This window comes from Agelaius phoeniceus, chromosome 7, assembly GCF_051311805.1.
Source record: "Agelaius phoeniceus isolate bAgePho1 chromosome 7, bAgePho1.hap1, whole genome shotgun sequence".
NCBI classification, from domain to species: Eukaryota; Metazoa; Chordata; class Aves; order Passeriformes; family Icteridae; genus Agelaius; species Agelaius phoeniceus.
In genome coordinates, this window is record NC_135271.1 from 11,800,609 (window position 1) to 11,826,621 (window position 26,013).

The 26,013-nt window shown below is 45.5% G+C and overlaps 1 protein-coding gene across 2 annotated transcripts in view; it reads left to right on the plus strand.

Annotated features, from left to right (window-relative positions):
- Positions 1-3,021: 3,021 nt before the first annotated feature.
- The window catches only part of TRPM8 (transient receptor potential cation channel subfamily M member 8), a 39,777-nt gene continuing 16,785 nt past the window's right edge, over positions 3,022-26,013 (plus strand). The window contains exons 1-14 of one of the 2 annotated variants that reach the window (XM_077180981.1): positions 3,022-3,138; positions 7,097-7,201; positions 8,307-8,380; positions 9,797-9,953; positions 13,331-13,508; positions 14,892-15,064; positions 16,601-16,775; positions 17,705-17,772; positions 20,955-21,152; positions 21,945-22,047; positions 23,004-23,122; positions 24,142-24,432; positions 24,763-24,858; positions 25,435-25,564. In XM_077180981.1, coding sequence (XP_077037096.1) covers positions 3,097-3,138; positions 7,097-7,201; positions 8,307-8,380; positions 9,797-9,953; positions 13,331-13,508; positions 14,892-15,064; positions 16,601-16,775; positions 17,705-17,772; positions 20,955-21,152; positions 21,945-22,047; positions 23,004-23,122; positions 24,142-24,432; positions 24,763-24,858; positions 25,435-25,564 — 1,909 coding nt within the window. In that variant the 5' untranslated portion in view covers positions 3,022-3,096. Of the gene's footprint in view, positions 3,139-7,096; positions 7,202-8,306; positions 8,381-9,796; positions 9,954-13,330; positions 13,509-14,891; positions 15,065-16,600; positions 16,776-17,704; positions 17,773-20,954; positions 21,153-21,944; positions 22,048-23,003; positions 23,123-24,141; positions 24,433-24,762; positions 24,859-25,434; positions 25,565-26,013 lie in introns of those variants that run through there. The other variant, XM_077180982.1, reaches the window with a different exon arrangement.

Here is a 26,013-nt window from a genome sequence, read left to right on the forward strand (position 1 = left end):
TGAATCTCCATGTAAAGCTTTGTTTGAGCTGCTGTAATTAGTAAGTGCCCTGGCTGTTCTACGACAGTGTTTGACATTTTGTTCTCTCTGGCAGTCCATGGGGAGAGCTGAGATGAGGGAATGGTCATGATTAGCACTCCACAGAGTAAGTATTAGGTTTTTTTGCCTTTTTGATCCATCCTTCTTTTAACTATTGGATTCTGTGGAGCCTAAGCTTTGAAACCCCACACAAAAACCTCCAGTAAGACACTGCCTTGCAGCAGTGGGATAATAATAATAGAATCCCACAATGGTGTGGGTTGGAAGGGATCTCAAAGCTCATCTTCTTCCACCCTCTGCCATGGGCAGGGCCACCTTCCACTAGACCAGGTTGTTACAAGGTGTGCCCAAAGCTTAGCCAAAACCCCCTTGCTCCTAAAAAGGCATTTCATGGCCAGTAATGGTGATGTCAGTGCTGTCAGCCAGTGATGGTCTCCTTGGCATTAAAAATGTTGCTTGGTGGGGTGAACTGAGACTAACTTAATTTTAAAAAGACACACAACCCACCCTCCCACCCCCCCAAATGAGCTCTGCAGGAGAGTTAATATATATTACACAGGGATATAGTAATAAGACAAGGGGAAGTGGTTTTGAAATAAGAGAAGAGAGATTTAGATGAGATGATAGCAAGAAATTCTCCCCTGTGAGGGTGGGCAGGCCCTGGCACAGGGTGCCCAGAGCAGCTGTGGCTGTCCCTGGATCCCTGGCAGTGCCCAAGACCAGGTTGGATGGGGCTTGGAGCAGCCTGGGCTAGTGGAAGGTGTCCCTGCCCATGGTAGGGGTGGGATGGGATGGGATGGGATGGGATGGGATGGGATGGGATGGGATGGGATGGGATGGGATGGGCTCTTAGGTCCCTTTCAACCCAAACCATTCTGGGATTCTGTGATGTCGCTTGATTTCACAGGTACATTGTCAATTCTGCTTTCACCCACAAAAAGCCCCTCTCAAGCTTTCACATTTTCTGGGAGAGAAAGTGATTTCCTGCCAGCCACAGAATTAAATCCCATTGTACCTATTTTTGTGCACAGTGGGGGCTGCAGGGCTCAAATCCCTGTAGCTCTTCAGGCACCATTTTCCTTAAAGCTGCTCTCTGGCTTTATACTTCATTTTAAACAATCAGAAGGCTCATTCAGATTCAGAAGAAGCTTTTTCTTCACAATCTCTTCACTGCTCTCAATACAATGGAAAATATTTTTGTATCTATGTGAATTCCCACTTCTTAGTAATACAAGTGCTTGCTGCATTTTGATTCCTGCATAGATCACAAGGATTCTGATCCTGAGGATGTAAAGCTTTTGCTTGTTCACCAGAAAGACACAGAGCTCTTTGGCCAGGATCCATAACAACACCTTTTGGTTGTTCACAAATAGCTCTGTCTGATCCAAACCCAGAGTTACATAACTTCTGTGAACTGGGAGAGACAGGACATGCTGTGCAGTTTGGCAAATTCTCACTGAAATCTCTGCTGGAGTCAGCCCTGATTTTGCTGGAATACAGTAAATATTAACATATTCATGTAGATTTGGAATGCCTGTATGTGTATTCTCAAAGCAAGAATGCAGGAATGCTGGAAAGTGTGAATTATTGCCCACGGAGGTGCTCTTGTCCTTGGGAAATATTGATTACTCTAAAAACTTTCAGGGAGCATTTTTGACTTATGTTTGGGATACCAAATTTCTTACTTGAGAACAGTAAAGTAGCCCCAAAAATCTGTCTCTTTTCCAGGTTGGCTCTACCTAAGAGGACCAGGCAGAAGGGTTTGTTCCTCAACTGTGCATTGATATTTTTAAAGGAATAACTGAGCTCTCCATTTATGTACTGAGTAGTTATTTTTCTTGAGAGTTGCCAGCCAGGCAGGTTTCACAGGGCAGTGATTAAGGGACTCTCTGCAGGTATGAACCACAGATTTGTGTTCAGTACTTCAGGAATGTTGCTGCATGACCATGGTGCTGCTGTCCATGAAAACGCTGCTTTAGGGAAACAGGGTGCCAGAAAATCACAGGAGCTATTTAGCTCCTTCTCAGGTTTACCTTCAAGTCCTTGAAATCTGTTTTCTTTATGTTTCTTAGGAGCAGTGGATCACTGGATGTGATCTCCACCCACACGTTTTAGGGAGCTGTTAGATGCTGCCATGTGGGGTAAAGGCCCTAAGTGATAATTCACATTGAATTCACATTCATGAAAATGCAGATGTGCACATGCCAAGGTAATGTGAGATTTAAGACAAATAAACCTACCTTCCATCACAGAAGGAAAGATGACTCTGAGACTTAAAATCCTTAAATTATTTAGGTTTGAAGGGACCTCAAAGCTCAAATTTTCCACCCCATTCCATGGGCAGGGGCCTTCCACTAGACCAGGTTGCTCCAAGCCCCATCCAACCTGGCCTAAACTGGTCCAAACTGGGTGATTAAAAGGCAGTAGAAGGTTCTCCAGCAGCAAATGGGGTAGCACTGCTTTCTGCAAGGAAGGTGGCCTGGGAGCAATCCATTTCTCCATGGAGCCACTGAATATCACAGCAACAGAAATTGCTTTTACCTGAGGGAAAAGCTTTAAGTCAAAGGCAGGAGAAAACCAGATTACTCCATGCCAAGTGTCAAACAAAAAATTAGGGAACTGAGTCTGATTTTTGTTGAGTAAAAACACTTCTAAAATCCTTTATTGCACTCAACAGTGCTTCAACAACCTTGTAGTAAATTAGATTAATAGGTGTTGATTTTACAGCTGCTTCATTATCATCTGCTACATTAAAATCTAATTATTTATTCCCAGAAGCATTTTCTTCTACTCCTGGCTTTTTACTGGTGCAAAGCAGCTGTGATGTTATCTGTCCCTGCAGCCCCTGGGCAGCAGCAGGTGGGACAGCAAACATCTCTGTCACAAATAACCTGAGCTGCCATCCCTGCACCCTGCTGCAATTAAGCCTTCATTAGGAGCTGGTGAGTAACTCTGCTGCTCCTGGCCATGATCCCTCCCTCCCTTAAAAGGAAGGCATGACACAGATAAAGGTGGGGCTTTGCCCGCCCGAGTATTTCAGAGCATCCTCTCGGAGTCATGATAGCAGAAGGAGTCCTGGGGCACGTTCTGGACACTGTGGTGAGTCTGTGCTGCTGATTAAATGTGGGGTTTCATGTTGTTAAGTGAATGTACTTTGGATTTGCTGAAGTTGTGCAAGCGGGTGGAGATGAAGTTTGGCGGCATCCTCTGCTGCTGGAGAGGTTTTCACGTAAAGCCAATTTCGGGAATTGTTAATGCAAATAGTGGATTCATGTATCTGGGAGCTTCCTGAGAATGGAACTGGTATTGCTTTTTTAAATTGCAGGCAAGTTTCTAAAAGCTTCTTAATTTCTCTCTTTAGAACTAGATATTTTTTGTCTTTTTTTTCTCTTTTTTAAAGTCACCTCAGGCTGAAGATTTCCTTGGATATGCTCCTTGAATTGCCGTGCAAGTTATAGTCTCACCCTTTAGAGGATTATTTTGGAGTTTATCCAATGCTTATTATTCTCAATACATGTTGTTTCAAGAAAGTTACGCTTCAATGCATTGAGTATCTTACATATTTAATTTAATGGGTTGGAAATGTGTTAGCAAAAGAATAGTTTGCCTGTTCTGTGGACTGCAGCTGTGTTGCATATTTAAAAATATGTATAATTGCTGTGTTATCTCCAACACTCACCGAGTTAATGAGCGTTGCTCACTGGTATCAGCTAAACACTGTGCTATCAATGAGGCTTTTCAGAATTTAAAATTAAATACCAGGTTTTCAGGGGGGCTCTTTGCACTCTCGCTAACTTTCTTCAGTTTGTTTGTTTGTTCTTATAAATTATTTACGAAAGCAGCAAGGCAAACTTGAAATCCTGTAGTGTTTGGAATTAATAATTTAATGTTCTTGTTTCCTTTTAATCTCCTCACTGTGCAGTTATGTCCGTAGTCACTTTTCTGGTGTTAAATTTTATTAAGCAAATCAACAATGAAAGTAAAGCTGTCAATAAATAAGTTGTGTAGATCCAGACCTAAATGTTATTTCCCTCCGTGGAGCTTTTAGCTTGAATTACAGCTTTAAAACCATCTTTACACTGAACATTAATCATATGAAATATTAAGAATGGCTTTCTGGGTTATTAGGAAATACATCTCCCAGTGCAGAGTTGCCTGTGTCCTTCAACCAAGTTGCAGTTTCATGGAGTTTCTTGATGTCTGTGACTGTCAAGGTGTTCTTTCATGTCTCTATGATGTGTGCCAGCCTTGAGCCCTTCTGTATTTTGTGTATAGCTCCCCCTTTTCTGTATTATCCTATTTGACAAGCCTGCCCTGTCAGAGATAAGAGTTTTGGAATAAACATTCCCATGTTATCGATTACTCTTGCTGACCAGCTTTGGGTCCCTTATTCTCTGCCAGTCAGGTTTTCCCCCTTGGGCACTTGGGGATCATGGATGAGGAGATCACCCAACAAAGGGGTTCAGAGTAAAGGGGGTGGGAGTTGTTAAAAACCAGACCATACTCCTGGCGCTAAAAGCGATTTCTGCATTTATTATAATAAAAAGAAAAGGCCTAAAGCAAGGGGACCCTCAGGCTGAGCAGGAGCGCTCCTGTCGAGGATGGCACTGGGGCTTCTTCAGTAGCGATGGCCCCGATGTTCCAGGTGGAGAGGTACAAATTCAGTGGGTCAGAAGCCCCTTTTGATCCTGTTTTTTGTCCCTTGGGATTGGTTTCCTTTTGGGTCCTTCATTTGCATGAAGGTTTTAGACCTTAATTGGCCCATTGCAGTTCTGTCCAGGCTGGCTGGTTTTGCTTGGGGATGGTGCACTTTACTGAGGTGTGTTATGGAATGTTGAGTACCAGATTTCTTATAACTACCCTTTAAAACCCCTTTTACAGAATAACAACCAAACTAATGGTACATGCTTAACAATTATCAACTGTTTTACAACAGTTTCTAACCTACTTTTAACAGTAGTTATTGTTCCTCTGGGCTGAGAATCCCAAATCGCTGTGGTGGGGCTCTGTGGAAGGTGATGCCTCCACTGGTTCTGGTGCCTGCCAACCCTTTCAGGGATTAAATTTATCCCAAAATCCACCCTGAGCCTGCCCTGGCCCAGCCTGAGGCCGTTCCCTCTGCTCCTGTCCCTGTTCCCTGGAGCACAGCCCGACCCCCCAGCTGTCCCCTCCTGGCAGGAGCTGTGCAGAGCCACAAGGGCCCCCTGAGCCTCCTTTACTCCAGGCTGAGCCCCTTCCCAGCTCCCTCAGCCCCTCCTGGGGCTCCATTCCCTGCCCTGGCCATTCTCCAGTGTCCCCTCAGTGTTCCTCTGTCACACCACGGCTGGCACAGCCTGGGGGCCATGACCTGGTGTTCAGCCCTGTCACCAACACTGCCAGGGCCTTTTCCAGCTTCCCAGCTGCTCCTCCCTGAGCCTGCAGTGTCCCATGGGCTCACAAGGAGCTGGCCCTTGGCCTTGCTGGCCCATGGATCCCTCTGCAGAGCCTTCCTGTCCCCCAGCAAATCCACATCCCACCAGCTCTGTGTCTGCAGCTTCCTGAGGATGCCCTCCATCCCCTCAGCCACATCCCTGATAAAGATCAAAATACTCAACAGAGCTGGGCCCAGTACTGAGCCCTGGGGAGCCCCACTGGTGACCAATCCCAACTGGATTTAGTTCTGTTCCCTCCTTTCTGGGCCCAGCCTTCCAGCCATTCACTTTCCAGCCTTTTTTTCCTTTTCTTGGGTTGAAATCATTCCTGTTCTGTGCAGGAGCTAGGAAGGAGGAGGAGAGCTTTTTTTCTGTGCTCTTCCATCACTTACCAGTGATAGAGTGGCACAGACTCCTGGGCATGCTGCAGAATTTGGGGGAAGTAGCTGAGAGCTTCTGCCATGCACAGTAAACAACACGGAGTCAATCATGCTCCCCCTCAACACAGAATGTTTTTCAAAGGATTTTTAAAATAGCCATAACACATAAATATTTGTGTCTTTGTGGAAAGTTGCTGTTTCTTACTGCTTTGGGGGCTTGCTCACATCACATCCCATCAATTCTGTTTACTGAAGCTGCAGCTTCCCACTGCCTGTGCCATTCCTCCTGTGTTGAGTGTCCCAAGGAAATGTTCATACCTGCTGGTTCTTGGCTCTCAGGAGTTCTGTATTTACAGGGTGATGCTTCAGTGATGCTGTGCCTGGGAGGGGTGCTTTGTGTGCCATGCAGTGGCAGTGTTACCCCAGGGGCAAACCCAGAGCACACAGGCAGGAGAGAAAACAGTGATGGAAGCACAAGTAGGCTCTGAGCTCCCCATGTTCACTGGCTGACAGCTTTTCTTTCAGGAAAAGACCTTTTCCAATATTATTCACAGAGTAGCACATAGGGAATTGAAATATTTATATTAGAATAAATATGATTTTGTTCTGTGCTTTGCTGCAAGTGCAGTGATGCTCTTTCAAAAACAGCGACTTCAACACAGAGATCTGCTTTGGAGGGCAATTGAAATGTGTTTGCTTCTATAGCTCACTTCCTAAATATTCCAATATTCTTTAAATCCACTTGCTCTTTGGCTTGCACATGGACTGTCCTTGTTCCAGGAGTGGGATCAGTGGTGGGTGGTGGGTGGTGCTGCTCCTCCAAGCTCCTGGGGTCCTGCTGGGCCAGCTGCTTTATCACTGCACTTTTTCCTCTGTGCCTGAAGTGTTTCTTTCATATCCCCTTTAATTTGCAAACACATTGGATTAAGGACTGTTCATATATAGAAACCTGAGCTTTCTTATCAGAGACAAAAGAGTTAAAATATGGGAATGAACTGAATGAGATGGCACTTAAGGTATGTTCCTTTCTCAAAAGATGTTGACTTGGAGTTCTTTTGGAGAGGGGAAAGATAAAAGAAAGTCTCTTTGTGGTATGAAATAATAGAAAATATTTTTTCTGAATTTTTGTTTCACACTTTAGGAATAATCCTCTTCCTAATTCTTTATGCTGGATTCCAATACTCTCTTCCTTGCCTTGCTAGGGTGCAAAGTGCCCTTGCTGTTGTCTGGTTCTCCTCCATCTCCCCCTCTACCCTGCTTTTCCAGGCTTCCATGGGCAGCATGAGACACCGAAGGAATGGCAATTTTGAGAGCTCCAGGCTCCTCTATTCCAGCATGTCTCGCAGCATAGACGTGGCTTGCAGCGATGCTGTGAGTACCTGGTACATGCTGGTGCCTTGGGAGGGGCCCACGGTGGGGAATTCGGTCAGGTCAGGAGCAGGATGGGATGGATTTGTCACTTTCCCCTTTCTGGAGACACTTTCCTAACCAGTGACCTTCAAGCTGCAGCTGGCATGGTGAAACCCTGAGGGTGGATTGCCTTCCTTTTGAGCCCTGCAGCTCTTCATTGTGTTTTCTTCATCACTTCTGGTTTTAAACCGCATCCCACGTGGCAGCAAGAGGCAAATTTGTGTGTGTAAAGAACCACCCCAGCTTGATAGCCAAGGCAGCCAACATATGGTTCTGTTAAACATCCTTTCATGCCTGAAAGATTGCTGACTCCAGCAACTGTGTGGCAGATTCCCTGCTCCTGATGGGTTAGCAGAAAGCCTTAATGGCCAATTCTTAGGACTTCAGCAATTGCTTCCCTCTCCTTTTATTTTTTTGGTCTTGCACGGTTGTGACTTTTACTGGTTGAATGCATTCCCTTCCATTTTCCTTGTTTTGGATATAATGCTTGTCATGGTTTTTTCTGCTTGGAATAACTTTTTCTACCTGCTGTTTAACCACGAGTGTTGTGTCGAACAACTGAACTATGGCTGCCTGTCTTCCCTTTGTGTCCCAGGTGAAATCTTGCCCTGCAAATCTAAGCTGTACCTAAAAGCAAACAAAACCCCCCCAACACTTCATCAGCACGTGAGAATTTCTCTTTGCTTTCTTAGCTTGCAGAGGCAGATGAGAGATGAATTTGCATCCCCTGAGTGTGAGAGCTTCTCTGGGGAGTTTCAAGGTTAATAGCAGAGTTAATGGTTAAACAAGCTGGAGAGACTTCACATTCCACTGAGCTCCCATAAAGGAAGACTTGAAGTTGTTCTGGACTCCTGCTGGGGTCTGTGTATTGAATTAAAACAGTCCCTACCCTGAAGAACGTTACAGTGTTCTCTTTTTTATCTTTATTTTTTCTTTTTACCATTGGGAAGAATGTTTGCCATAGTGTTTTAAGCAGTATCTTTGTGTTCACAATGTCTGTGATGTTACTTAGGTCTCTTCTGTTTCGTGAGTTATCAGAAATAAACTTATAAAATTTATCTTCCAGGATTTGGCCAACTTCATCCAAGAAAACTTCAAGAAGAGAGAATGTGTCTTTTTTACAAAAGACACCAAGTCCATGTAAGGAGGAGATATTTTTCTCTTGCTTTTCAAGAATGGGGGGCTGGTACATGAGGGGATTTCTGTCTGCAAAGGCAGGGAGAAAAGTTTTGGGGTTTTTTGTTCAGAGCCTGGATCTAGCAGTGCAATCTCACCTCAGTCTCCTTGTTTGAGTTACTCCACAAGTAACTTGATGCAAAACTAGGGATCTCATCTTCCAGCAGCTCTGTCACAGGGTTTAATATCAAATTCCCTATTTGAAGCATAACTGGGGTAATAGGATGCTTGAAGGATACTGGTATATGACAAGCTGTATGCATCAGAGGTTTGCATAATTTAAATTTTCCTTTTAAACCCAAATCACAAATTTCATGCACAAACCTTACACAGGCACTAAGTTTTGCTCAGGTTGATGTTCTCTTAAGACAGGGTATTAAACTGGCTCCATTTTCAGGCACAGGTACCAGTGCAGTGCTGGTTTGAGGACCATAATGTTGCTTTGTGGTTTTGGGGTGGTTTTTTTTTGTCTCAGGAGAAAAGTGATCAAACTAACACAGCTGCAGAAATCCTGATATTGAGCTCTGAGGGATCTCTGACACCACTCTTCTCTGAAGCTGGGAGGGAAATTAGTCTCATTTCAGAAAGTCTCGCTCAGGGTCCTCCTCTGCCACCAAAAATGGGATGTCTGGCAAGGCACCAACAACGGATGGAGGAGCTGGTGCTCATCAGCTTCTCTTCCTGCAAGCCCTCTGGGAGAGGATTGCAGGACTTGCTGGGTTATTTTTGTCTAGATATTTTTAAAGTAAGCAGGTCTCATTTGCAAGGTACAACAGAGTAAAAGAAACCTTTCTAAAGGAGACAAGCAATTCCCCCTTCCCCATGTCCTGTGAGGAAGCAGGAATGTGGGCTGTGGAGAGGACCTTTAAAATCAAGCCAGCCCAGCACCACCACTAAAGCATGTCCTCAGGTGCCACATCCATGTGATTTTGGAATACTTCTAGGGATGGTGGCTGCACCACCACCCTGGGCAGCCTGTACCAATGCCTGACACCCCTTTCCCTGCTTTTTTTTTCCCCTGATATCCAATCTGAACCTCCCCAGGCACAACCTGAGGCCTTTTCCTTTTGTCCTGTCACTTGTTACCTGGGAGAGGAGATGCAGTGAACTCGTCCTGTGTGGTTAAGGGCAGAAAAAGGGGAAGAAACCCCTCAGCACAGCCTGGTTCCTGAGCTGGGTTCCACTTCCCAGTGCTGGGCAGAAGCAGGTTTGGGGAGGAGGAAGCAGGATCAGGTGCTGCTGTGCATTGTTAGGTGCTAAATCCCAGTAGAGCCCCACACACAACTGGTTCTGTAGCTCCACCTGCTGCTGTCCTTGCTGGCAGAGCTCACTTTCCTGTGCTCAGGATTCCTCAGGGATGGCTATTCCCTCTTCTTTTAGGGGTAACTTATGTAAATGTGGATACCCTGAAAATCAGCACATAGAGGGCACCCAGGTTAACACCACTGAGAAATGGAACTACAAGAAGCACACCAAGGAGCTTCCTACTGATGCCTTCGGGGACATTCAGTTTGAAAACTTGGGGAAAAGAGGAAAGGTAAGTGGAAATATTAAGGATATTCATGAGGGCCCTGTGGAGTACCAGTGGGAGGTCCTCAAAAGCAAGGAAGGTGAAATTGATTTTATTCTGATGGCAGGAGAGAAGCTACAAAGGACACAAGCTTGTTTTTCAAGCCCTGAAAATAGGTAACAAAGGATAATTCCTTCTGTGTTACTTGTTGGTGAGGCTGGTTATGGGAGTGAAAAGAGATTTTCTCTTTCCAGGCATGGCAGGAGAATGGGTGAATGAGAGTGAATGGATAGAAAATAATCCCTGAATTATTTTATATCCACATAAACCAGCTTGCTCAGGCCTATAAATGATTGCATATTGAATGTTTCCCAGGATGGAGAGTTCTGGAGGGATGTAAGATATCTGTGGAACTTCAGAAGTTTGATTCAATTTGTTGGGTTTTTTTTCCTTGTGTCTTTGCTCTGAGTGTGGACAGTGGAGGTGTGGGAAGAAGAAAATAGCTGCTGTTGCTGTTTCTGGTGATTTTTACTGATGCTTGTGACGAGTCACATGTGGCTGAGCTCATCTGCCTCCTCTAAATGGCTGATATTTAACACCAGTGCAGGTTGCTTGGAACAATCAAAACAAATGAGGAAAATCAGAGCCTGCTATGTAAATGATTTGGTTTGTTTTATGCAAAGTAGCAGAAATAAGAAGCACTTGAGTGGGAAATGAGACTGGAAATTTCAAATCAGGCTTAAACAGATCCATGTACTTCACGTATTTTTTGCTATGCAGGTTTTAGCTTTGTACTGCTTTGTTGTAAGCTGCTGTGTGACTGTACTGGAACAAAAAGTGCTTTGCTCTCTTGCAATATTTCAGACTTCTCAAAGGTTAAATGTTCTTTCCTTAGGTTGTGTCTTCTCCACTTCCAACTCTGGGAATCAATTCATGGGCCCTCAGTTGTTTCACGTGGACTCTCAAGGCCGCTGTGCATATTTCAGAGCATTCTTTGTTCAAACACTACACACAGCTCTCCTAGTCCATCCCACTGGAATGTTGGCTGGAATCACATCTCAATTCCCTGTTCTTATCCCCTACACAGCAAGGCACCTGCTGCTCCTAAGATTGCCAAGTGTTTTCGGTTGATGCACAACACAGCAGGGAGGACTTCAAACTCAGGGTGACCTGAGAATTGCTGCCAATTACCAGTGAGGGATGGGAAGTTTTATACCCTGCATTGTGCTTTTTAGGACACACAAGTCCTAAAATGTTCTGAGCAGAAATGAGATGTGAACAAACCCATAAAGAGGTTTGAGGATGGCTGGGAGAGCTGGGGGTGAAGAAGAGGAGAGAAGGTTCTGGGGAGAGTTCAGAGCCCTTCCAGGGCCTAAAGGGGCTCCAGGAGAGCTGGAGAGGGACTGGGGACAAGGCATGGAGGGACAGGACACAGGGAATGGCTCCCACTGCCAGAGGGCAGGGCTGGATGGGATATTGGGAATTAGGAATTGTTCCCTGTGAGGGTGATGAGGCCCTGGCACAGGGTGCCCAGAGCAGCTGTGGCTGCTCCTGGATCCCTGGAAGTGTCCCCAACCAGACTGGACAGGGCTTGGAGCAGCCTGGAATAGTGGAAGGTGCTCATGGCAAGGATAAGACTAAAGCATCTTTAAGCTCCCTTCCAGCCCAAACCACTCTGGGATTCTATAAAATCCCACCCTCTCTAAGTCCAGCTTTTGAGCTCTTCATTTCTGCTGTGCTGCTCAGACCCTATAACATCCACGAGCATCTCAGTCGCTGCATTTACTGTTCTGGGAGCCCAGACCCCAGAAAGGCTTCCTGAATCCCAGCCCTGGCCTGGGAGCAGCATCCAGCAGCTCCACGAGATGGCATCCTTGCACTGCGCAGGAGGGAGGCGCTGAGCCCAGGAGTTCACTGGCTGCACTGGAGCTGACACACCTTTGCTGTGGGCAGGGCTGACCCCCAGGTATTTTTCCTGGTAGCTCCCCCCTCTCCTATAGGGGATCCTCTCCAGAAAAACACCCAAAGCTTCATGAGACTGAGGTTTCTTAGGGCAGAAGCTGTGGGAGTCCATTAGCTCTCCTGTGTAGCTGCTGGAGCCTGCTCAGCATCCTCTGTGATGCCCTGAATGCTTTAACTCCTTCTGGGAACCTATCTTGGAGCACATAAATATTTTTATTCAAGTTCAGTGTCTCTTAGGTGGAGACATTTCCTCTGCAGAGTAATCCTTTCATTTTGCTCTCCTGCAAGTACTGGGCAATCAATATTAAATCCTCTATGGTTCAGGTCCAAGCTCCTCCTTTTCATCTCCTGATTTGGCTTGTGCAGCCATGGATGTCTTCCAAAAGTGAGCAAACTGTGAAGGGGCTTTTGAATAGCAAAGCAAGACAAGGCCAGAGAAGCTTTTAAATAAATGGAGACATGTTAAGTCCACCTGAAGCCAGATTATCTCTCTTAGGTGCTTTTTGGCATCTTTGTAGAGTGCTCAAGTTGTACTATAAATTTGATGTATTTGTTTTGTCTTGTACTTGAAGCACTGGAGTAGGTAAGTGTTGTGATAGGGACACCTCTCACATGGAGCCTGGAATTTATTTGAATAGTGTAATCAAAATACAACTATTATTATTATTATTATTATTATTAATTCCCTTGCAACAATGCTGCCTCTGATTCATAATCCAAGCTTTAAATAGCACCACTGGAGTTAGTTGCTGTAGTGGTGGTGAGTTCATCCTTGCAGAGCTCCTCTGAAGCCCAAGGTCACTGCCTGTTGTATTTACTGGGAAATGCCACAGTGAAGGAGGGAATGATGCATCTGACTCCATGTTCTCCAAGGGCTAACTTATTATTTTATGATACTATAGTCTATTAAAGAATACTATACTATACTAAAGAATACAGAAAGGAACACTGAATGCTAAAAAGTTATTAATGAAAACTTGTGACTCCAGAGTCTGGACATAGCTTGGCCCTGATTGGCCAAAGAGCCAAAACAACTCCCAGCAGATTCCAATGGAACAATTACCTGTGGGTAAACAATCTCCAAACACATTCCACATGAGCACAGCACAGGAGAAGCAAATGAGATAAGACTTGTTTTCCTTTTCTCTGAGGCTCCTCAGCTTCCCAGGAGAAAACTCCTGGGCGAAGGGATTTTATCAGAGAATGTGAATGCCACAACTGCTCTTACCTTCTCTAGAGGAAGCTGGGCTGGGTGCCTGGTTGTAGGGGAAGGATAAAGGTGCTTCAGAGGAAGAAACAAGGATTTCATCATCACCTTGCCTTTCATCTCCTGGCTGCTGGAACGAGGCTGTGCAGCAGAGAAGAAAATGCAATTGCTGGCTTGTTCCCAGCCACCTCGATTTATTTCCTCTATGTTTGTTCTCCTGTTCTCTCTCCCCAAGTACATCCGCCTGTCGTGTGACACAGACTCAGAGACCCTCTACGACCTCATGACCCAGCACTGGCACCTGAAGACCCCCAACCTCGTCATCTCCGTCACGGGCGGCGCCAAGAACTTCGCGCTCAAGCCCCGCATGCGCAAGATCTTCAGCAGGCTGATCTACATCGCCCAGTCCAAGGGTAAGCACCTGCTGCTGGGCCTCTGCCACTTCACTGCAGGGCTGCAGGGGCAGCAGCTCCAAGGGTCTGGGGGGGCACAGAGGGCTCATCTGGCTGCTGCACTTGTGATTTATGAAAAATACGGATATTGATCTAGTACTGATATCCAGCTGTGACGGACAAAGACTCTCCAGCAGTTTAAAGTTAGAAAGTGTGTGTTTATTGTGGGATAGCTCCCAAATACACACTGTGATTTACAGGTGATTACAGAGTCCTTTTATCTATACAAGTATTGAATACCCAGAATACAAATACATATTCATAACTTTGGTACATCTCATTCTCCACTCTGTATGGTAATTAGTTCAAAAGCCATTAAGCATGTGCAGTTTGTTCCTTGAAATGGGTCGGTGGTCCCTTTAATGGGGAGGGGTCCCAAAATGAGGAAATAAATGAAGTCTTCCTCGTTCTGACCTTTCTACCTTTTCAATGCAAATATGACAAATGAACCCCTGGTAGAACTCCCATTCCCCATCTTCAATTGGTTTCAGAACAGAGGAGGCCTACAATTGTCTTATGTTGCTAAAAGCTGTTTATCAGTTCCTATATTCTTCATTAGAAACCCAGCTAACCAAACATTATGTTGACAAGCAATCAATTATTACTTAACTACTGGGTGATGGTGGGATGGTGTTTGCAGGTGTCCCAAGACCAGGGAAGAGATGAGAATCTTGACTCCATGTTTCAGAAGGCTTGATTTATTATTTTATGATATATATTATATTAAAACTATTCTAAAATAATAGAAGAAAGGATTTCATCAGGAGGCTAGCTGAGAATAGAAAAAGAATGAATAACAAAGGCTTGTGGCTGACTGAGACAGTCTGGACAGGTGGACTGTGATTGGCCATTAATTAGAAACAACCAACATGGGCCAATCACAGATGCACCTGTTGCATTCCACAGCAGCTGATAATCAATGTTTACATTTTGTTCCTGAGGCCTCTCAGCTTCTCAGGAGGAAAAATCCTAAGGAAAGGATTTTCCATAAAACATGTCTGTGACACTTAACTTCATCAGGGCCTGCCCATTTATTTTGATTAACTCTTATAAAGCTTATCTCTAACTAAAACCTCAGCTCCTGTAAAATCCCTAAATTCATTAAAGTTTACGTCTCGCTTGGGACACATGTGACATTAATGGTTTGGAAGTAGCAGGAGTGGGATTTAGGGGAATGGAGTCAGGGGTGCCTGTGATAGCATAAGGTGAGTTGTGTAGCTTCTCTTTTGTGCTTACTTGAAGAGCCACCCCCCAAGGTCACAGAAGGGGTTTGGTTATGTCTTTGATGCCGTGGGAGGGTGGGTGTTTGGCTGTGCTCCCCCAGGTGAGCGGGTGTTGTTCCAGGAGCCTGGATCTTCACCGGAGGAACGCACTACGGGCTGATGAAGTACATTGGGGAGGTGGTCAGGGACAACACCATCAGCCGCAGCTCCGAGGAGAATGTGGTGGCCATTGGCATCGCCGCCTGGGGCATGATCTCCAACCGGGAATCACTGATCCGCACGGCCAGCAGCGACGTAAGGAGCGGGGCATGGCTGTGGGAAGGGTGAACATTTGACAAGGAAGTCTCACAGATATATGTGCTTGGCAGAAAGATTTTTACATGTAGAATCTGAAGAAGGAATAGAAATGAAAGCAAGTTTTGATATAGAAGAGCCAGTCTTACTGGCTAACCAAGGAGGCAAAGGGTGTGTTAGTTAGAAGGGGTTTTTATGGCTTAGAGCAAGGGATAAACCCACCTCAAACAAGAAGATGTTTTTACCAAGCAGAAAGATAGCACAGGCAAACAAGGCAGCAAAGTTGCAAGTAGAAAAAAGGTCTCAGAATTTCCCACTGCAAGAAAACTGAAAAACAACTTCCAGCTTAAACTGTAATGTACTGACTATTGGTGATTGGAGAACAGTAACATGAATATGGTAATTATAGTAACTATGATAGGCTATAGATAAGAGTTAAGGTATAGATTGGTTCTGCTGTATTAAGATGCTCAGCAAAGAAAAGTATATAATGAATTGTAATCAAAAGAAAAGTATATAATGCATTGTAACCTAAACTAAGGGTCTCCAGGCCTGCCTGCAGCTGGAGCTGACAGCTGTAGGCACAGGCTCTGTCACGCACCACCCTGGACTGCTGTAACCTCTTGGATGGAATAAACTGCATTTTGGAGAGCTGCCTGGAGTCCCACATATCTCATTTAGGCTCTTACAATGGGGTTATTAATGAGCTTAAAATTAAGGTTGGACAAACTGGGACTTCTGAGAGTCCAGCTGTCAGCCCAGTGCTGCCACCATATTCACAGTTTAACCACATCCTCAAGTGCTGCATGGATGGGTTGGTGGGGAAAGAAAGAGGAGGCTTGGCCTCAAAATGTCAAGAGCTCTTCCTGGAACAGGAGAAAAGTAAAATGTTCTCATGCCCAAGTTAGTCCCACACATCAGGCCTGGTGAGGAGATTTCAGCTGTGCCAGATTTTGGCATGTTTGTGTGGGAGTTCAGCTGCTCTGACTCTGTGTCTGGCATTGCTTTAGGGAATAACCCACTCCCATGGTTATTCCAACTGTGAATTCCCCATGCACTCCCCCACAGCAGGGGTTCCCATGAGCTAAGGCACATGGTAGGTATGTGCTGCTGCTGTTTAGGATCTTCATCACAGAATCACTGAATAATGAGGTTGGAAGAGACCTCTAAGATCATTGAGTCCATCCTATGCCCCAACACCTCACCTAGACTATAGCACCAAGTGCCATGTCCAGTCTTTTTTTAAACACATCCAGAGATGGTGATTCCACCACCTCCCTGGGAAGAGCATCCCAGTACTTTATTATTCTTCCAGTGAAAAATTTTTTCCTAATATCCAACCTATCCTTTCCCTGACATAGTTTGAGGCTGTGTCCTCATTGTCACTGCCATCCTTCCTATCAGAAGCTCTGGGGTCGCCCCCCCTTGTCTCTTGTCCACCAAACACAACAGAACACCTCTAAAAAACTGTCCCACCACATAAATAAGGTGTGTGTGTGTCCTTGAATCTTTGTCAAACACTGTGTGTGCCCTTAGGGGAGCTACTTGGCCCACTACATCATGGATGACCTGAAGAGAGACCCCCTGTACTGCCTGGATAACAACCACACCCATCTGCTGCTGGTTGACAACGGCACCCACGGGCACCCCACCACAGAGGCCAAAGTGCGCACCCAGCTGGAGAAGTACATTTCAGAGAGGGTTATCCCAGGTATCCTCCTCCTCCTGCTGCCTCTGCATGCTTTGGGGCTGAGCCACAGTCATTTCCTTGGAACAAGAAAGCACTGGCCGCATCCTGTGGCTGCTGAGCTGGAAGGTTCACACCACGTGTCTGAACTGCAGTGCATCTGGAGCTCTTTCAGGAGCAGCACCTTCCCTCATCTTCCTCTCTGTGTGTCCTTTTTGTCACAGCAAATGCATCGTTTCAGCTACACAGCCCTTCCCTCCCTTCCTCTTAGAAGCTGGCCCTTCTATATCCATCCCCCTGTCACTGAATTCCAGATAGCTGGAGCACAATTACACGGGAGCTGAAGTTAGGCTTTTTCCCAAAATATTTATTTATGAGGGTGATTGAGCTGCCTGCAACCTGCTGCTAAATAATTTCTCTTTCACCCACTTCTTTACCAAACAAAAAAGAGAAATCAAAGGTCTTAGCAGGAAATTCTTAAAAAGCTTTTGGGTGTGTTGTTGTTTGGGTTTGGTTGTTTTGGGTGGTTTTTTTTTGGAATGTCTCTCAGACACTAGCAGCCAGAGTTAGAGAATTCTTACCTTTCTTTTCCGATAGAAATGTGAACTCAGAGGTTCTGTATCTTGACTTTGTGATAAGAACCTTTCTCTGAGACTCAGAATAGTCAAAGGACTGGATAAATACAATAAAATTCAATTTTAAGGACTTCAGAGATAGCAAAAATTAGGATTTGTAGAACAGAAAGCTTCTGTTAGAGAAGGGTGTCTGAATGTTAGGCAAAACTGAGTTTTTGTTAAAAACAGCTGTTAGTAACTCTGGCAAAATCAACAGCAAACTAGTATTTGCATTAATGGCTTGGAAATTCTTTCATTGTACTCAGGAAAAAAAAATTGTTCAAACTGCATTAATTATTTAATCTTTTTCCTTCTTTTTTCTTTTTGCATATTTCATAGAATCTAATTATGGTGGGAAGATCCCAATTGTGTGTTTTGCCCAAGGTGGTGGGAAGGAGACTTTGAAAGTAAGTTCATTTCTTTTTTTTATTTCCAGGAATGACAAAAGGGGCATTGCTCTGATAGTGAAGACTGATTGCTCCAAAAGAAACTTGATGAAGTAGAGAGTGCTGTTATTTACAGAAGCTTGCCTAGCACTTGCTACAGAAGGACCTTGTTTGCAATTTAAGTTTGTTTCTGTTAAATTTTTTCTGCCTTGGGCTGACATCCTGGAAAAGTATTGGCTGGGACAGTTCAGTGATCTCAGTTCTTCCACACCCCAGCATGTGAAGGGACATTAAAGACCACCCAATTCCATGGGCAGGGACACCTTCCACTATCCCAGATTGCTCCAATCCCCATCAGTACAGCCTTGGACACTTCTAGGGATCCAGGAGCAGCCACAGCTGCTCTGGGCACCCTGTGCCAGGGCCTGCCCACCCTCACAGTCAATCATTTCCTCCTAATGTAAATAATAAATTTCTCCTCTCGTAGTTTAAAACCATACCCTCTTGTCCTATCACTATCTACCCATGTAAAAAGTTTCTCTCCCTGTTTCTTATAAGTGCATTTGAAATACCTTTGGAGTCCAGTTTAGATCTAGACCTGGTTTAAGTCTTGGCAGCTGAGCAGGGCAGGAGGGCTCTGCTGACTCTGACCCCTACAAGGAGAAGAACCAGGTATCAGATGACAGTCAGGAGGAGGCTGAACAGAGCAAAGAAATTCCTTGAAACAGGATGTGTAAGTGACTCTGAGGGGAGGGGGAAAGGGAGATCACTTCTAAATCTCTCTTGGGGTTAAAACCCAGGGTTGGTACTTGCCCATCCACCTTGCCAGAGTGAGGATGAGTGGCCTGAGGGAGCAAAGGGACCTGACCCAGGGCTTTCAGAGTGAGGGGATGTGGAGTCAGGCTGTCAGGAGTCAAGGGAACAGGAACAGTGAGGACAAGCTCTGACCAACTGCAGGAAGAGCTGGTTTAGCCTGTCCAGAGAGCTGGGAAAGGGGCTGGATTGTGCAGTAGAGTAGGATGCAGAAAAAATAAGTTGAAGCAGCATTATATTTATGATTTTGTTTTTGTAGGTGTTATCTTGGTACTTCCTGTTCTCACCAGAGCTGTGCTGTCACTGTCAAGGTTAATCAACCTTGGCATGTCAGGAGGATAAACAATGTGATTTCAGAGCATGATCTCTGCTACCACTTTGTTGCTGGTGTTAATCAGTTGGTTTGAATCAGTGTGTGAAATTCCAGATTGCTATCCCAGCCTCCCTGCATGTTTCCTGGGAGTTTGGTTCTATTCACATGATGAATTTTGTCTTTGCCCAGTTGTAGATGAATGCAGATGCAGTGTTAATCAGAGGTCCTGAGATGAAATTAAGCATCCTGTCAGGTTTTAGAGGAAAGCTGTGCTCAGAGGGTTGTGTTGAATATGTCCATTTCCTTTTAGCTCCAAATTGCTGATGTTTGAGAAAGGAGCTGACTGACTGCCAGGTGCTGTAGCTGTGCAGACTTATGATTTCACAATTTTTGGAGAGACCTCAAACCCACTGTTCAGCAGTGATACATAACACAGACTTAGTAGCTGCCTAACCAGAATGAGTAAAAGCCTTGTTAAATCAAATGCATAATTCCTGGCAAGAGTTTCCTCTGGGAAGTACCTGGATGATGGTTCAGTTAAGGGTTCATGCCACCCTCTTGGCTATTCCATAGAATCATGATAACATTGAAGTTGGAAAAGATCTCTTAAGATTCCGTGGTCAATCTAGCACCATTATCATGTTCACCACCAAACCATATTCTCAGGTGCAACATCCACACATTTTTTGAACACTTCAGGGATGGTGACTTCCTTAAGCAGCCTGTTCCAATCCTTGATAACCCTTTCAGTGAAGAATTTTCCATGATATCCAACCTAAACCTCTCCTGGTGCAACGTGAGGCTGGTTTATGCCATTATTATTATTATTATTATTTCTCAGTGTAGGAAGTGCAATGAGCTATTCTGAGGTGAAGCCTTTTTTCAAGGAGTAAATTGAGTCTCTGCCCAGCCCAGATGACTCAGCAGAGCCCATGCTGTGGATGTCTGTCCTTGCCATGCCTTGGTCCTGGCAGTGCTGGCCAGGAGAGGTTCCCTCTTCCTCAGCTTCTGTGGCTGGTGCATGATGACAAGAATCAGCATCAGTGAGGGAGAGGTAAAACTGCTCCAAGCTCCTGTTTGAAATTTCCCTGTGATGTAAAACATGCACTTTAGCTGAACCCTTCTTTAGAAAACCCCTTTCATCTAGCTGATAAGAAAAGCCTCCTTGCCTTTGTCAGAGACCTCCTCCAGTTGACAGGAGGAATGTGTGCACGGTTTTGATGACTGAATTGATTTTTTTGTTGTTGTTCTCAAGAAACTCTCTTACCTAATAGCTGTTCTGTCTTTCTAGTGCTTGGTGATAACTTGCATTGACTCCCTTTGTGCAATGTGCTGGCAGCCAGCTCATGCTGTGACTCTGTTCTCAGTGTAGGGATGCAAATGAAACCAGTGTCTCCTATGGTCTTTGCACCAGGAGGGTTAATGGTCCTTCCAGCACGATTCCAGCAGATGTTTGTCCTGCTGTTAATCCATGTACAATGTTGCTGTGTGAGAAATTATGTCAGTGGCTACTTGGAGACTTTCAGTAACATTAGAGTTTGATGTTCTTGTGATACTACAGAAGTGATCTCTCTGTAAAACACTGCTGCTGCTGCCTCCAGCAAATAAATCCAGAGCCCTTGGTCTCAGCTGAGCAATGCTGTGCCATAAAGCAGCAGTGACTGTGGCTGGGCAGCACTGTTGTGCGACCTGAATGCCATTTCCACTTGGCTCTTGTCCTGATCTGCTGATCCACTCAAGCTGAGCAGCCTGGCCTAGTGGAAGGTGTCCCTGCCCATGGCAAGGGGTGGAACAAGATGTGCTTTTGAGATCCCTCCCAACACAAATTGTTCTGTGATTCTGTGAAAACTTGGCAGATGGTGATTTCTGACCCTCAGTCTCTCTGGGGCTCTCACAGCCCTCTCTCATCAGATGATGATGATGCTTTACAGAGTTGTCACTGGTAATGCATCAGTGGATAACAATAAAAATACTGCTGGGGACTGTGGGTTTCTGTTGTTCTCTAGGCTTCCTTACTCAATAGCAGGCTCCAGTAGCTGTCATGCTTAAGTGCTCTCCTCTCCCTGTGTGTCCTCAGTCCATCAACGTGGCCATCAAGAGCAAGATCCCGTGTGTGGTGGTGGAGGGCTCGGGGCGCATTGCCGATGTCATTGCCAGCCTGCTGGAGGCTGAGGGCACCCTGGCCTCCTCCTGTGTCAAGGAGAGCTTGCTCAGGTTCCTGCCCCGCACCATCTCCAGGCTCTCCGAGGAGGAGACTGAGAGCTGGATCAAGTGGGTGAGTTGATGCTGTGGGAGGAGGCTGGAGGGAGCAGCTGGTGCCTTCCAAGGCAGGGGAGTTGCTGTCTGGGGATACCTACAGGGTGTGCAGGGCTCCTGGCCATGGTACAGCTATTCTCCATCTACAGGGATTGGAACAAAAGCATTGGGGGGCTGCAATCAGGTCAGCAGGTGTCTGGTCACAGGACAGCTAAGAAGGTTCCAGAAGGATCTCTTCCCTGTGTGAGGGTGGAGCTGCTGAAGGCAGTGTTTGTTCCCTGTCTGGCCACTGTCCTCACAGCTTCTGCTGGGCTGCCTTGGAGTGCACCTCCTCCTGCATCAGAAATGGACAATATTATTTGTCTTCTGTGTGCTAAAACGAAATGAACTCTACAAAGCTTCATTATGGGAGAAATTATCTGGTTTTGACAAAGCACATAGAGCTAGAGACTGTTCTCTAGCAAGCTGCTTGACATAAGCTGAAACTTGTGCTGTCACAATCTTTTCTACTTTAAGAGTCACTTCTAATTACTGAGATTATATCTTCTTGTTAAAGATGATCTGCATAGGGGAATCACAGTTATTTGCTGTATGTTCAGAGGATAATTATTGTTGTCCTTTGGTGACTTTAAAATCAAGCTCATTATCTACTTCTATTTGGGTTTGTTTAAATTTGTTAAAACCCAGGACTGATAAGAAGCAGCTTTGCTATGATGTGGTGACAAATTTCTTTTTAATAGAAGATCTGCTACTAAACAGCCTTGATAGCTTTGAAACACAACTTTTCTTTTCTTTTTTGTTTTTTTTGTAGATCAAAGAAGTCCTTGAGAGCCCTCATTTACTGACAGTGATCAAAATAGAAGAAGCTGGAGATGAAATTGTGAGCAATGCCATTTCCTTTGCCCTGTACAAAGGCAAGTAATTGTTCTTCTGAGTTTGTTTGGGGATTTAAAAATAAATGGCAAAAGGATGGCTGTTTATTCTCAAGAAGAAGTTTGCTTAGAGCAGTGCCATCTCTCCAGAGCTAAGCTCCTGCCACAGTGTGGAGCCTGCCTTCCCCTGAAGGGGTGTGGGCAGGCTGCAGCAGCAGTATGAGATCTCTCAGGGTGGGAAAGATCCAAACCAGGTAATTGGGAAGGCATTTTGGAGAGCCCTGGGGATGCTGACAGGGCCCCATTGGGAATCCTGCAGGATCTCTCCTGTATAGGGAGTGCAGGACTCTGAGGAGCCTGAAGGAAATGTTGTGGTGATCTTGGTCATGACGTGCTCCTGGAAGCTCCTTTGTGGCCTGTCTTGGACCATAAATACATCCCTGAGCCTCCAGCATCCTCCAGCTCCCAGCTGGGAAGATGTGCATGAGTCTGGGAAAGCCCCTTGGAAGGAGTCTTGTCCTGGTGGCGTGTCACAGTCACAGTTTCTGATATCAGGATTTTCTCCTGGGAAGCTGACAAGCATCAGAGAGAAAGGAAAACAAATTCTTATCTCATTTGCTTCTCCTGTGTTGTGCTCACATGTGGAATGTGGTTGGAGATTGTTTATCCAACAGGTGATTGTTTCATTGGTTTCATGTGAATTGTTTTGGCTCTTTGGCCAATCAGGGCCAAGCTGTGTCGAGGCTCTGAAAAGAGTCAGGAGTTTTCATTATTGTCCTTTTAGCCTTCTGTAAGTATCCTTTCTGTATTCTTTAGTATAGTTTAGTTTAGTATTTTTGAATTTAGTATGATAAAGTAATAAATTAGCCTTCTGAGAACATGGAGTCAGATTCACCATTCCCTCCTTTGTCTGGGAACCCCACAAATACAGTAGTAGTGTGAGAAGCAGAGATGATAACTATGCCTGGCCTTGACCAGAGGTTGTTCCTGCTCTGCAGCTTTCAGCACCAACGAGCACGACAGGGACAACTGGAATGGGCAGCTGAAGCTGCTGCTGGAGTGGAACCAGCTGGACCTGGCCAGCGATGAGATCTTCACCAACGACCGAAACTGGGAGGTACAGCCCCCTCCTGAGTGAGTGCAGGGGGCTCTGGGGAGGGACTCAGCCCAACAGGAGCCCCACTGTCCCAGCACCTCAGCCTCTGTGCTCAGAGGGTCTCCTGCTCCTGCATTGATCGTCACATTCCATTCAGCCTGGAGAAGAGGAGGTCAGACCTCCTTGGGAGCTGCTGCTTCCTCCCAAGGGGCAGCTCCCATCTCTGCTCTGACAGGGACAGGACCCAGGGAGCAGCTGGAGCTGTGTCAGGGGAGGCTCAGGCTGGATTTTCTTCCCCCAGAGGGTGCTGGGCACTGCCCAGGCTCCCCAGGGAATGGGCACAGCCCCAGGCTGCCAGAGCCCAAGGAACATTTGAACAATGCTCCCAGGGATGCACAGGGTGGGGTTGTTGGGGTGTCTGTGCAGGGCCAAGGGTGTCAGACTTGATCCTTGCAGGTCCTTTCCAACTCAGGGTATTCCATATCCATAAATGATCATTTTGGATCATTCCAAAATGATCCATTGTCGCCCTGATTTTTTAAGTTCTTCTAAGCCTTCTGATGTTTACATTCTAGTAATGAACTTTCTCACACACTTTCTGTAAATAACTCATTGTTTTGCATTCTTTTATGGAGGAGGAGAAATTTAATGGACTGTTGGTTTGTCCAGTGTCATTGGAGAGGTGGCACTGTCACCCTCCTTGTCACTGACACCCTCCACTGTCACTTTTGGAAATTGATAAATCTTGAAGTCAGAAAATAAAAAGGCCCCTTTTACCTTGGAAAGAGCAGCGAGTCTGCATTGTGTTGTTTTGTGCCCTACAGTGACAATCCATCATTCCATGATGATCCCTTGTACAATCAGTGGTTGCAAAGGTGATCTGCCCATGCCAGAAATGCTCTGGGCCACCCAGCCAAGGCAACTGTGTACAGGGAAAAACCTGATTGTGATGAAAATGTGACAGTAACTGCGTGTCAGGCCTTAGATAAGGTGTACACTCTCACATGATCCCCAACATTTGCTTTTCCATTCCTCCCTAGTCTGCTGACCTGCAGGATGTGATGTTCACAGCTCTGGTGAAAGACAGGCCCAAATTTGTCCGGCTCTTCCTGGAGAACGGCTTGAATCTGCGCAAGTTCCTGACCACAGAGGTCCTGAGGGAGCTCTACACCAACAACTTCAGCAGCCTGGTGTTCAAGAACCTGCAGATTGCCAAGAACTCCTACAACGATGCCCTCCTCACCTTCGTGTGGAAGATGGTGGAGGATTTCCGGAGAGGTTTCAAAAGATATTACAAGAACAGCAAGGATGAGATGGAGATACAGCTCTCAGTGAGTGATGAGCAGCTTGATCCTGCTCTGAGTGAGGTTATCTGGCTGCAGTGGTTAAAGCAGGAAGTGCCTTTTACACAAATATTCTTTAGTACCAGCTTCAGGAAAAACAGAGAGGCTGATTCTTCCTTGTCAAATACAAAGCTTTAATAGAAACATCAAATATAGCCTAACTCACAGTAGTGTGTGACAAGTGGCAGAGAGCTGAGAGAAGGGATTGGTGAGGTGGCTGTGAAACAAAGATACAAGAACAGGAGAGTCCATGCTCAGACTTGTTCCAGTTGAAAACATTTGGTGAGCTCAGGCCTGAATTCTTGCTCTCTCTTTCAGGAGGAGTGTCCTATCACAAGGCACCCATTGCAAGCTCTGTTTATCTGGTCAGTTCTTCAGAACAAGAAAGAGTTGTCCAAAGTCATTTGGGAGCAAGTAAGTTGAGTTCTCCTTTATTTCTCCTTGCAGGCAATGCACTGGGGTTCTGTGTCTTTGGTTTATTGGCCTTTGAAGGCTCCACATCCAGCTTCAAACACACCACCACAGGAGATGATTGCTAGATGACTCTCAGTAGGTTCTATATTGCCCATTCTGTGTCTGGGTGGGGACTTGATACTTTGATTTCCTAAGGCTGTGTGTGAGTCAGCAGTGCACATCCACTGTCTGTTGTAACCTGTGCCTAAGCTGAGTTCCCACCTGTTCCACAGCATGGATGGGTTCTCATTCCAGGTGTTTGATCGAAATCCAACTTCTAATTTGGATTAGAAAACGTAATTTAATGATTGTAGAATCAAATAGATCATTCTGGACTGGGAACTGAGAAGGTGCAAAAGGGAGGAGAATTTTTAAAGGATTCCACCTGGTGTAGTGGAAGGTGTCCCTGCCTGTGGCAGGGGGTTGGGATGAGATGGTCTTTAAGGTCCTTTCCAACCCAAATCATTGTGGTTTCAGGGTTCTATGATCATGTTCCCTTCTCAGAGGGATGTGCATGACTTCACTCTCTCTCCACAGACCAGAGGCTGCACTTTGGCAGCCCTGGGGGCCAGTAAGCTCCTGAAAAGCATGGCCAAGGTGAAGAATGATATAAATGCTGCTGGTGAGTCAGAGGAACTGGCTAACGAGTATGAGACAAGAGCAGTAGGTAAGTGCCTGCTCTGTGAGTCCTTTAGAAAATTAGTGGGAAGGGTCAGAGAGCAGGGAATTAAAACCTAGATATCCAACATTAAATACATTTTTCCTTCATGTCAACATGTGATTTTACTGCTTGGAAATTCCTTCCACACCATTTGTTCCCAGGAGAAATTTTGTGTCCTGTCTTAAGAGCTTGGCTTCAAAAGTTGGGTGTTGTGAAGTGGGGCTTTTTTTGGGGTGGAGAATTTCTTTCATGGGAAAGAAAAGCTACTTAGCTCCACTGGCAAGGCTGAAGAAGGATGCTCACAAACAGGAAGGAGAATATGGAAAAAGGGGAAACTTTCCTAATGAACACTGGTAGGATTCAGGTTGGGAAAAAGCACCCTTCAGATTTGTGGGAGTACTTCTGGGGAGTGAGAACAAGTTGCAGGTAAAAAGTAGATTGATGGTTCTGTGACT